General features: G+C 32.8%; 1 protein-coding gene across 4 annotated transcripts in view; it reads left to right on the top strand.

Moving 5' to 3' along the window:
- Nucleotides 1-13,422, top strand: part of LOC145332709 (fasciclin-2-like) — a 137,848-nt gene that overhangs the window by 116,019 nt on the left and 8,407 nt on the right. For 2 of the 4 annotated variants that reach the window (XM_080177734.1, XM_080177732.1), the window contains 5 exons: nucleotides 30-101; nucleotides 831-998; nucleotides 10,638-10,779; nucleotides 11,050-11,369; nucleotides 12,796-12,863. The exons of 1 other annotated variant lie outside the window; for it this stretch is intronic. In XM_080177734.1, the coding sequence (XP_080033860.1) occupies nucleotides 30-101; nucleotides 831-998; nucleotides 10,638-10,779; nucleotides 11,050-11,369; nucleotides 12,796-12,863 (770 nt within the window). The remainder of the gene's footprint in view (nucleotides 1-29; nucleotides 102-830; nucleotides 999-10,637; nucleotides 10,780-11,049; nucleotides 11,370-12,795; nucleotides 12,864-13,422) is intronic. One more of the 4 variants, XM_080177733.1, reaches the window with a different exon arrangement.

The raw sequence follows: 13,422 nt of genomic DNA, 5'->3' as shown, positions 1-13,422 counted from the left end.
TAAATTAACTAATCTATCCATTTATTTAGAGAAGAAACTCTAAAAACAGCCTGGTCTTATAACAAATCTATAGAAAATCTACACAATCAGCTATTACAAGGGTAAGTCAGTTGTAATTTCAGTAGTGCACCAAAATTTCTTATTTTTTATAAAACAGATGAACTTATCTCTACTCAAGGTTTTCTGTTTGCCTTTTTGAAATTAGAAATAAAGCTTTTTATTAGAGAGCTCTTATGTGCATATAAATTATCTATAATATTTTCTCTTTATAAAATTTATATGCATAAAAGTTGAGATTTAATCTTGAGATTATCCCAGATTTTGGTTAGCATTATGTTTAAATTCAATGTTCTTTTTATTTCTATTTTTTTTGCAAAATGAATAAACTGTAATTATATCGCAGCCTCTCTAAAATAAGAGTACATCCTCCAAATGTTCATATGTATTTCATTACACTGTAATGTAAAAGAATATTTTATTACAAGGTTTGGTGATTTTCATAATTTAGAAAAAAAAAATATTTAAAATCAATGCTTTCTAGCCTTCTGCAAGGTTACAAGGATTTCTTAAACGATGGTCTCTATAAATTTTTTTCTAGTTGTTCAGAGCAGCAATTAGATTTAGTACTTTTACAAACTTTCTGATCTGTTCAAATCAATTTTTATTCAAGAAGTTTAACCCCCTAAGAATTCTATAAGAATGATTTAATTATTTTAAAAATCATAAAAATTATTACCTCACTCTGCTTAAAAGAATATTTATGGATATATTATTCTTTTCAGAGTTACTTTAGAATATTATTTCTATTACTCATATTTTTCTACTTTTAGATCTTCTAGTACAGAGGGTGAGAAAATCCATGAATATGAAAATTTGCTTCAGCACAACAAAGCTTCTCTACAAACCAAAATCTCAAATCAATATGACACTGTGGCAGAATTGCCTACTCATTTCAAACCTGTTGGAGAGAAAGAATTTGCTAAAAGAAAATTTGCTAGGTTTAGTATCATTAAAACAGGAACACAATATGGTAGGTTTCAGTCTTAATTTGAAAGAGGTAGAGAAAAGGACATTGAAATATAGGTTACTAGAAAGTTAGAAATATAGCAAATGAAAGAATGTAATTTGAAACAAATGCAAGAGTATTCTTCTGTTTGCATCAGTGAGTTGTTTAACAATTTTCTTTTTAAAACTTTCAGAATTTCACACTTTACTTTTACTCAGGTATTAGGGATAGTTGATATTTTTAAAGGAAGGGGAAATTTTCTAAAATGGTTTGTGTAGTTCTTAATGTTAAACCTGTAACCGTATCTCATCCAATAACGCATCTGCTTGTCATCAGGGAGGTGTCAGGTTCGAATTTCTGCTTAACACCACGTCATAACTTTAGACATTAAAAATGCCATCAAAGGGTGGATGGTCTGTTGGATGTTACTTGACCTAGTATCACATCACATCAAAAGCGGATTATGCTCTGGATTTTCTAGATGATTACTTTAAAATCAAATGAGAATCCCGCCCTTTGGAGAAAAGGTTAAAGTTTTTTTTTTGAAAACTATCACATTCATAAATAATTTCTTGATGTTAAGGCTACTATATAAATCACTTTGTTTGTATGACTGTCCTCTTATTCATTAGAGAAAAGATGTTTTAGTTAGCTGATATATTATAATCAGATTTTTTTTTTATTTCATTGTAATATGCATTATCCAAATGTTAAATTTTCATCTTTCAACTGTTTCAAAACTAAGTGCTTTGGTTTGTCTGGTTCAACATTTTTTTGGATGATGGCATATGCCTCACTTTTATCCTTTCCTTAAATAAACGTCAGAAAAGTTTAAGTTTGAAATTGAAAATAGTTTAAAATCAGTTTTTACTTTTCTGCACTCTTCTTCATACATACAAATAGAGTTATGCATCAGGGATAATGGCAGATTTTGATCCTTTAGTCTTTTGTTTTGTGAATCCTTTATTTTGAAATAACAATATTTACAAGCTACACAGATTGGAGATTAAAAAAAAGAAGTATTAAAATGGTAAATTGATTGTCTGTATCATGTATCTATGTTTTTTTAAAAATTAAATCAAGGGTCACTATTTTGCACCCCAACTTTCAATTGTATATACAATAATATGATAAAACACACTAAGCTAATCAAAAAAAAAATACTGGCGTAAAATTATCATTTATCTCTTGTCCTTGGAATTTTTTTTCTCCTTTCATTTCTTTCTTTTCCTATTGATAGTTAAATCTTCACAATTAAGTATTTATGAAATAAAATCACTGGTTGAATGTTTTCAAATCTAACCCTTTAAGTTTTTCTGGCTTTAGATTAGAATATCAGCTTAAACAATACAATTTAATTGATCTAACATTGTTGCAGTAACAAAGCTACTCTGTAATTCAAAATGTTCGTCTGTCAGCTACCTTTAGGTTAAAAATAAATCATCTTTGCTGCCATTCATAATAGAAGGCTGATTTTTAGTGAAGTTTTTTTTATACCTTATAGCATCCAGTAAATAATTTACTTGGTCTGTCAGTCTATTGGTAATCTCCTGCTGGTCATTTGATCTCATAGACAGCAAATTTTTGTTATACAGATTTTCCTGACCAGTGCACTTTGAAAATTTGTCTGTAATGCAAAAGATGATTTTTTTTCTATTTAAGATAGAAGACAGATTTTTTAAAGAAAATTAAGTGGACCAATGAACCATCTATTCTAGTCATATCTATATATCTGTTATACTTAAGTATCATTCCAATTGCTTGTCTGTTCTTCCTTCGTTTTTAGAGCTTATTAGGTTTTTTATTTCAACTCTGAATTAAGTTTTAGTTAGAAGCATGTTAAAAATAGACTTTCAAAAATAATAGCTATTTTTAAAAAGCTAAGTTAAACAAAAAAAGACACAAATATTTGCTTTTTCTTGTAAAATAAAAGTTAGAACGAAGTGTGATAAGGTTTTGTTTAGATTAAAAAGTTTAAAGCTTAGAATACATACTTTGTTGTTTTACGAATTCTGATAAAACAACAATATTTTGTTAAAGAATTTCTATTTTTTAAAAATGACTTGATGTCTGGCTAGTTATATCTCTTGAACAACTGGACTAATTTACAATTGGTCACAGGAAAATTCGTTTATAAAATTTAAAATAAAAAGTCGGGAGTAGGTAACTTTAAAGACCTTTAATGTAAATTTGTATAACTTTTCTACATGATCATATAATTTAATTCTACCCTAAAATTTCACATATTGGCATACAGATACTTACTATTTAAAAACTATTTTATTTTTTGGTTCCAATGCATGAATACTTTTCTCCAGGGTTCGGAAGCCGCGCTATCAGCCGCGCGGCTGCGGCTGCGGCTGAATCCTAATTTGCGGCTGCGGCTGCGGCTGCGGCTGCTTAAAGTTATGGAAGTGGCTGAGGCTGAGAGTGGCTGAGGCTTAGTGCGGCTGAGAGTGGCTGCGGCTGAATGCGGCTGAGGCTTAATAAGAATTGGGGTGGCTGAGGCTTACAGTGGCTGAATTGGAATTTTGTGGCTGAGGCTTCGAGCGGCTGAGGCTTACAGTGGCTGAGGGTGGCTGAGGCTTACAGTGGCTGAAGGATTTGTGGCTGAGGCTGCGGCTTACTGAAAGCCACGCGGCTCATAGCGGCTGCGGCTTACAGTGGCTGATTGGAAAATTAAGCCGCGCGGCTGAGTGAGGCTGAGGCTGAGAGTGGCTGATAACATAATTAAGCCTCGCGGCTGATTCTGAGGCTGCGGCTTACTGAAAGCCGTGCGGCTGAGGCTGTGGCTGAATTAAATTCAGCCGCGCAGCTGAATGCGGCTGCGGCTGAATACAATATTAAGCCTTGTGGCTGATCTTATGGCTGATTATAAAATAAGCTTTGCAGCTGAGGCTTCGGCTAAATTGGATTTTTTAAATGCATTCTAGGACATTTTTTGGAGAGTTGAGGGTGGTTAGGGGTTGTGAGAATAACAGTGGAGGGAAGAGGGGGGAGGACAGCAGGATTTTTTCAAATGTTTGATTCAGAATTAGTACCCAAATTTTATACTGGTACCCAAAGTTTTATACTGGTACCCAAAGTTTATTCTGGTACCCAAAGTTTTATTCTAGTACCCAAAGTTATATACTGGTACCCAAAATTATATACTAGTACTCAAATTTTATTCTGGCACCCAAAGTTTTATTCTAGTACCCAAAGTTTTATACTGGTACTCAAAGTTTTATACTGGTACCCAAAGTTTTAGTCTGGTACCCAAAGTTTTATAATGGTACCCAAAGTTTTAGACTAGAACCCAAAGTTTTATACTGGTACCCAAATTTTACTGGTAACCAAAGTTTTATACTGGTACACAAAGTTTTATACTGGTACCCAAAGTTTTATACTGGTACCCAAAATTTTATACTGGTACCCAAAGTTTTATTCTGGTACCCAAAGTTTTATACTGGTACCCAAAGTTTTATACTGGTACCCAAAATTTTATACTGGTACCCAAAGTTTTATACTGGTACCCAAAGTTTTATACTAGTACCCAAAATTATATACTAGTACTCAAATTTTATTCTGGTATCCAAAGTTTTATTTTAGTACCTAAAGTTTTATAATAGTACTCAAATTTTATTCTGGTACCCAAAGTTTTTATACAGGTACCCAAAGTTTTAGACTAGTACTCAAATTTTATTCTGGTACCCAAAGTTTTATACTTGTACCAAAAGTTTTATACTAGAACCCAAAGTTTTATACTGGTACCCAAAGTTTTATACTGGTACCCAAAGTTTTAAACTGGTACCCAAAGTTTTATACTGGTACTAAAAATTTATACTGGTACCCAAAGTTTTTTACTGGTACCCAAAGTTTTATACTAGAACCCAAAGTTTTATACTGGTACCCAAAGTTTTATACTGGTACCCAAAGTTTTAAACTGGTACCAAAAGTTTTATACTGGTACTAAAAATTTATACTGGTACCCAAAGTTTTTTACTGGTACCCAAAGTTTTATACAGGTACCCAAATTTTATACTGGTACCCAAAGTTTTATACTGGTACCCAAAGTTTTATACAGTTACCCAAATTTTATACTGGTACCCAAATTTATACTGGTACCCAAAGTTTTATACTGGTACCAAAAGTTTTATACTGGTACCCAAAATTTTATACTAATACCTAAAATTTTGTTTTAATATTGGTACCCAAAGTTTTATACTGGTACCTTAAGTTTTATACGAGTACCCAAAATTTTATACTGTTACCCAAATTTTATATTGGTACCCAAAGTTTTATACTGGTACCCAAAGTTTTATACTGGTACCCAAAATTTTATACTAATAGCCAAAAATTTATTCTGGTACCCAAAGTTTTATACTGGTACCCAAAGTTTTATACTAATAGACAAAAATTTATTCTGATACCCAAAGTTTTATACTGGTACCCAAAGTTTTATACAAGTTTTTTAGCAGTAGGAATTTATTTCAACATCTTTAGTTATGATGCAGTACAAAGCCTATCAACTCCCAGACGACGAGCCGATGCGCTACATGTTGAGCCACGGTCGAGGGTTTCTATGACATTAACTCAAGGTCCAACAACCCTGGATAACTAAGGGGAATTATATCTTTCCTTTGCGCCTGTTCATGTTGCACACCTAGCACCTAGGAACCATTTAATGTCTTCAGTTATAACGCAGTGTCTGCGCGAGATTCGAACCTATTACATCCCTGATGACAAGCAGATGCGCTACTTGTTGAACCTTGGGGAACCAATTCTTTCCTTTTCTGTATTAGTTTAAGTGACATCTATCATGCAACCAACTTTTTTTTATTGAACTACCTGCCTAAAAGTTTTATGGTAATGAGTTACGCCTGTTTATGAGCCAAGGAAATCCTCCTACTCCAACTTTACATGTTGCACACCTGCCATAGCAGCAGTAGGAACCATTTAATGTCTTCAGTTATAATGCAGTGTCTGGCCGAGATTCAAACCTATTACCTCCCTGATGACAAGCAGATGCGCTTCTTGTTGAACCTTGGATAATTAAGGGGAACCAATTCTTTCCAATTTAAGTGACATCTATCCAGCAACCAACTACCTGCCAGAAAGTCCTATGGTTATGAGTTATGCCTGTTTACGAGCCAAGGAAATCCTCATACTCTAACTTTACATGTTGCATACCTGGCATAGCTGCAGTATGAACCATTTAACGTCTTCAGTTTTCACACAGTGTCTGGCCGAGATTCGAACCTATTACCTCCATGATGACAAGCAGATGCGCTACATGTTGAGCCATGGTACGCAGGTTAAATTTGTCTTAAAAATAATCGTCTTTAAAATGCTTATCATATGTACACTTGCAATAAATGTATTTGTCATAAAAACTTACCTCTTATGAAAAATGTTTTTTTTACAAAAGTGCTTTTTATTACAATTATTCATGGGTATAATTTTTATGACTAACTTTTTATGTCACATAATCTTAATGACAATGTAATTATGAAGTTATTACAAAAAATACTAAACAATAGGTACTGGAAAAAGAAGAACTGAATTAAAATAATTTTTTGGGGGGTAGGGTGATTTTTATTGGGTGGGGAGGGCCGGGGCGAGTAAATCCCATTTTTAATTTTGGGGTGATGTTTAATTTTTTTTCTAAGGCAATTTTTTTTCTGGTAGTGTGATGGTACCCTCCCCCAAAATAGTTGTAAACCTTCCCAGTGCCTATAAGAAACTACCCTGAATAGGAGCACCATATCGGTTTAGTAGTTAGCGAGATCCTGTAGTACAAACATATAGACAGACAAACAAACAGACATCATAATACTTAATGATCTAAAAATAAGACAAATTTTCATTTTGAAATATTGGAGCTCTGATAGCTTTTTGGTACGGTAACAGCTTTGAACCATCTATCATCCGGGTTCAAATCCCAGAAGAAAAAAAAATTTGGGGGGATGAAGGGTGACTTTTATTATTTTTTTATGGGAAAATAGGGGGGAGTTTGGTTGAGCACCCACCAGTTTTAATTTTAGTTTTTTAAAAAATTCAAAAACTTGGAAAAGGCAATTTAAAAAGTTTTCATTAGTTCAGTAGTTATCGAATTCTTAATCTACAGACAAAATAACTCTCCATACTTTATACAAGGTTTTAGAAATAATCATATGTAATTCTTGGTGGAATTGAACAGAAAACCTTTCTTACACATGATGGTGCAATAACCCTTAGAACATAGGTGTAAAGCAATTTTATATTAAAATTTAGTTAATAATATTACAAATAAAGTAAGTTTACCTAGAACAAATCTCCTCTAATCTTTTTTTACACATTATATCCACCCTCCTTTTAAAATTTTTTTTCAACTTGAGAGGAAAATAACTAAATATAAATGAGAGGAAACAAAAATTATTGTCCATTGTCCCAATGTCCATAGCAGAATAAAAACTTTAATCACATTCAATTCTTGGTGGAATTGAACCAAGAACCTTTCCAACACACGACTGCCACACTAACCCCTAGACCAAAGGTGACAGAAATTTTGAAGAAAAATTTAGGTCTAAATATCACAATTTAATAAATTATTGGGTGCTAAATTTCATAGGTATAACTCTTATGTACATACTTTTAAAACCTGTTTTAATATGTAATGAGTTAATGGTTAAAGGATACTAGTGGCTGCGCCCCTAAAACCTCTAGGAATACTTAAGGGAAGCAAAAATAATTTATTTTGAGGGTCATCTTTTTTTGGGAGGGAAAAGATACATTTCCCCAAAAAATTTATAAACTTTCCCTGGATCAATAAGAAGCTTCACATTACCACTTTATATAATAGAATATGTGGATATATTAAAAAAAAAGAAAATTTGTTAATAAAATTATGGACCTCATTTATTGGCCAGTTCATTTATATATTCCATAAGAGGGGAGAGATGGATTAAAGGGGGTGTATGGGGGGTATTGTTATTTTAGCCAGCTGAGATTATTTCTTTATCAGAGTACATGAAAATATGGACAACATCAAAGTAATAATATATCGATTCATGTATTGCTTATAAATTCAGAAATTGTATAACATAATGATAAAGATAAAGAAACATTTTTTTTATAATAATTGCAGTTTCGAAAATAAAATCAATTTTAGTAAGCATCTTTGTAAAATAAACAAAATCGGATGATATATGATAATCATTTAACTATTTCAATCTATCGAGTACATAAAGATTATGTAGATTTTTTTGCATATTATACAGGACAATTTATTGCATTTTACAGACCTTTTTTTAACCAACTTTAAAAAGTAAAATACATCGCTGTTTAAATTTTTTTTGTTAGAAAACATATTAGGATAATTTGTGTTCAAAATAAACACACACACACACCCTCCCCCCTCCCCAAATCTTAATTTAATTATTTTCATTAATTTAAAAATACTATGAAAAATGAAATATGTATAAATCTTTTTTTTTGCATAACTTTTTCAGTGTCTCTCATCAACCACAAAGTATTAAATACATTTAAAATTGAAGAAATATTTAAGTAGGAGAAGCTTAATTATATAGAACAAGTATTGCGTACCTAAACGGAAAAATAATAGAGAAGCTACTATATAACTTGAGTATCACAAAAATTGATTGCCCCCTGTGAGGTTTGAACTCACGGTCCCTAGTTTACAAGACGAGTGCTCTACCATTGAGCTAAATAGGCCACTTGTACAAGAAAAAAATTTAAGATAATACAAATTCATAGTGAATATTAAGTAAATTTTGAAAAATTTGTATCTTTTAAAAACAATAAAATTAGGCAAACGTCAGTAGGGCAGTTACCCTATAAATAGTATTCAATAATATTCATAAGTATCAACGTTCAAAAACGTATTGCTCCTGGTGAAATTCGAACTTATAACCCCGGCATAACAGTGTAGAAGAACCGTGCGCTAACTGATTGCACCACTGGAGCTCTTACATTACAGGTTCAAACTTTTTGTAGTTGTTCGAGATGGTAGTTTCTATGTTGTAATTTAAAAAAAAACTTAAGATAAAATTTTTATAAAAGAATATAAAAAAATTTAAAAGTATAACATTTAAAAAAATTATTTTTGGGCGATGGAAATGTCTGACCCCCACCCCAAAATTAGCTCAAAACCATCCAATGTCAATATATATATAACTAGCGGCTACGCCCCTAGAGGCCTCTAGGGGGCACTTGAGGAAGAGAGAGAGTCAAATTTAATAACCCAATTTCTTATTTTAAATTTTAAAGAAAAGTAAAAAAAAAATTTTTTTGGGGGGGGGAATTGTTTTTTTTTAGGGGGGGGGCCTCCCCCCTCATTTCTAATTTTAGTTTAACAAATTAAAAAAATTTTTTCTTTTTTTGAGGGGGGGGATTTTTAATTTTTTGGGGGGGTTGGGGGTGTCCCACCCCCAAAAAAATAGTTATGAACCTTCCCAGGACCTATGAGCAGCTACCCTGTTAAGGAGAACCCGATCGGTTCAGCGGTTAGAGAGATCCTTCAGTACAGACACACAGATACACAGACACACAGACATCCTGTTACTTTAGTAAAAGGATTCCTGAGAAGGACAACATTGTCAGTTCAGTGGTTGCTGAGATCTTAAGCTTCAGACAGACAAAATTAAATGAAAATTAAGCCCCGCGGCTGAATTGACGGCTGAGGCTTGTACTAATTTAGCACCTGCGGCTGCGGCTGGGGCTTAAAATATCTCAGCCGCGCGGCTGTGTCAAAGCTGCGGCTGAATTTATAAAATTAAGCTGCGGCTGAGGCTGCGGCTTACAAATATCAAGCCGCGCGGCTGCGGCTGCGGCATAATCATAACTTTGCAGCTGCGGCTGAGGCTTTCTTGAAGCCGCGCGGCTGAGTGCGGCTGCGGCTTCAAATTATTAACAGCCGCGCGGCTGATTGCGGCTGATGCTTAGAGGGGCGTTGGCTGAATGAGGCTTAGTGCGGCTGAGGCTTAATGTGGCTGAATTGGAGTTTTGTGGCTGAGGCTTACAGTGGCTGAGGCTTACAGTGGCTGAATGCAGCTGAGGCTTACAGTGGCTTATGTTTTCTTTAAGCCGCGCGGCTGCGACGAAGGCTGAGGCTTATTGGGTGGCTGAGGAAGCCGCGCGGCTGATTTTGAGGCTTCTCGTAAGCCGCGCGGCTGATGGTGGCTGAGGCTGAGGCTGCGGCTGCGGCTTCCGAACCCTGCTTTTCTCTCTCCTTTATCTCACTTTTTAAAAGTTTTGACTGAAATGCTTTTATATATTTTAAAAAGCCTTGACATCGTAGATTTTAATGGCAAATTTAAAAAGTGTAATATCTTTAGAAATTATCTACTCTATAATTCAAAATGACTGTCTATCCGTCTGTATTAATATACACAGTCGTAAAATTTGGTTCTATTTAAGATAGTTTGCTAAATATAAACTCAAAATAATATTTTCTTACATACTAAAATTAAGTTAGAATTTATAGAATTTGTAGTTCTTTTTAGTGTGTCTTAATATCTGTCTGAGACATGTAGGAGCATGTGATTCCATTTGGAGCCCCCCCCCCCCCACACACAGAATATAATTTTAAAAAATTCTCATATAAAGAAATTCTGCACAATTTAATGATGCTAAACCTGCAAACTACCAGTGAATGGGCACTTGCCTCTGAAGTAAAAGCAGTGGAAAATGTGCGAAAAATTCCCGCCAACAATTCAAATATTCCAAACTTATATGATGCTACACCGGACCACTCTATACTGAAGAATGGACTGGCTAAATCATTATCCCAGGTATTGTTTTAGTAGCGCATCAACTCTATAACTTGGGTAGAATATTTGTTAATCAATCACAACATTGCAAAGAATTGTATTCCCTTCTTTATTAACCAGTTTTAAAAATAAGATGTCAGTGTTTACAATTTTACATATTTCTGAAGAAATTTTAAAATAACCCAACTATTTTTAAACATGGTCCATTTTCTTGGTTTTAGTACAACAAAAAAACAATTTAAACCAAAGTATATTAACTAAAGTTGTAGATATACTATGTCTTCATTATAGGTTTGTTTGGAAGACATATCATCTCAGAACCGGCCAGACTTTTATCAAATCAACCCCAACTCAAACATATTCAATAGAAACCAGAAATTTTCAACTATCCAAAGAAACCAAATGCCTCAACACAGAAACAATATGTCTACCTTTGCGTCACCCTCAAAAAATGCGCGAAATGAAACAAAATCAATGTATGTAACAGATGTAGAAAATCCGCGGAAAGTATCATCAGTATACATGACAGATATGGACGTGGCACAATCAGGAATACCTGGAATCAATTCAGAGTGGCCGCCGGTTCCAGATAAACCTGCAGATTTTCCTAAGTAAGTTTGATTTTTTTAAACATAGCTACTCTGTAATTGGACTAGGGAATGTCCATACGTCTAAGACTTGATCACACGATCTAACCATAAAAACAAATCTTATTCTTCGGGGAGGAGATGATTTCAAATCTTGCCCATAATTAACCAATTCATAATCAAAGTCCTCAAAGTTTTCTATTAGAGTATAGCTGTGCAATACTAAAAGTAGGTGAAGTGGAAATGTTTTAGCCCAAAACAGGGGCAACTCATTTTTTTCAATACAAACTCTGATACACTTATACAGCATGACCCTCGAAAAAGTATTTTTAAGCATCTGCAGCCCTTATTTCTCAATGAATTATTAAAAAATGCATATGTCCTTGTTCTCTATAGTATTCCACGTAAGTAGATATAAAAATATTTTTTTTACCTCCATTAACACCGGAGATTTTTAGTGCTAAAGTTTTGAAAAAGTGACTGAGGAAAAAGTAACTTTTAACATGATACGACTTTTTTAGCAAAATTAAGCTAGAAATCCTTTTATTTTTGTTACTAGCAGAAACTTTATACAAAAATGAAATAAAAAATTTAGTTTTTGAGTAAAAAGCATTTTTTTACACATATTTTTTGAGTCTATTTAGTTTAATGATATTTTGAAAAACTTACTTATTAGGCAAAATTGTTTAAGATTAAAAAACCAAATAAATCTCTATGAATATAGCAGGAAAATTGTTTTTGTTTCACAATCCTAACTTTAATAACAAACAAGTTATAAAGAAAATAAAAATAAAACATAATGATTTTTAGTCTAAAAAGCTTAATTTACCCCTTATTAAATAATTGAGATGTCAGAAAAGTAGGCGGAGCAACTGTCATAATTAATCCTTTTCTATAAATAAGGGTTAATAAATAACCTAAAATTTGCAAATAATCAATTCATTCAGTAGTATTTTTTGCCATTAAAAATTTATATTTTTGGTGGAATAAAAAAGAAATATTTAGTTAACTTGTTTTTCTTTGTGTCTCATTATTCAATTGCCAGAAAAACATAATATAACCATCCAAAAAATAAGAGAAACAAAAAAAAATTCTTTTTCTCAGTCACTTTTTCAAAACTTTAGCTCTAAAAATGGAGGTAAAAAAAATATTTTTATATCTACTTACGTGGAATACTATGGAGAACAAGGACATATGCATTTTTTAATAATTCATTGAGAAATAAGGGCTGCAGATGCTTAAAAATACTTTTTCGAGGGTCATGCTGTATATCAGAATAATCACAAAAAATCAAATGATGCTTCTATCATAAGTTTAGAAGGTGTAGCCGAAACTTTAAATTCGTCTGTAAAAATCATATTTATTGAATTTGTTATTTCTTTGATACAATAAAGAAAAAATGAAAATATTACTGAAACAGCACTTTACAAATTTTTTTCTTCTTGTTCAGAAAACCTCCTCCAATGAGGCCAAAACCAAATATTTCAACTCAACAAGAAGGTATCAACAATATTCCAGGCTATCAAAGATTATTACATAATAATAATTGAATAAAATCATAAGATCAACATGGATTTTCAATTTTTAATTACATATGTAGCTTTCAAAATATTATGATCTATAAACCATACTCTTAGAATTACAAAAATCAATATTTTAGTTTTTCCTGATAAAAAAAAGTGGTGCTTGCTTACATGTGAAGACCGGAGCACCGAAAACCCCCCCCCCCCGCTTAGTTTTGACAAAAATCAAAAATAAGGGGGGGGTAGTTTTTTAACCCCCCGCTTAGTTTTGACAAAAATCAAAAATAAGGGGGGGGTAGTTTTTAACCCCCCCCTTAATTTTGATGAAAATCAAAAATAAGGGGGGGGGTAGTTTTTTCACTGTACAACACGCCAGAAAGTTGAGTGAGGTAAATCAAGTAAATCCAGTATACCAGAGGGGAAACCTTATTACAGGGATATTCATGTTTTGGGGCATAATTTCCTTATTTATTTATTTATTTTCCCAGTAAAAGGTTTTAATTTTGTGCGCACAAAATTAAAACCTTTTACTGGGAAAATAAATAAATAAATAA

Source organism: Acartia tonsa, chromosome 11 (assembly GCF_053477335.1).
Source record: "Acartia tonsa isolate MP-2025a chromosome 11, ASM5347733v1, whole genome shotgun sequence".
In the NCBI taxonomy this organism is placed as follows: domain Eukaryota; kingdom Metazoa; phylum Arthropoda; class Copepoda; order Calanoida; family Acartiidae; genus Acartia; species Acartia tonsa.
This window is presented reverse-complemented; position numbering and strand designations above follow the sequence as displayed.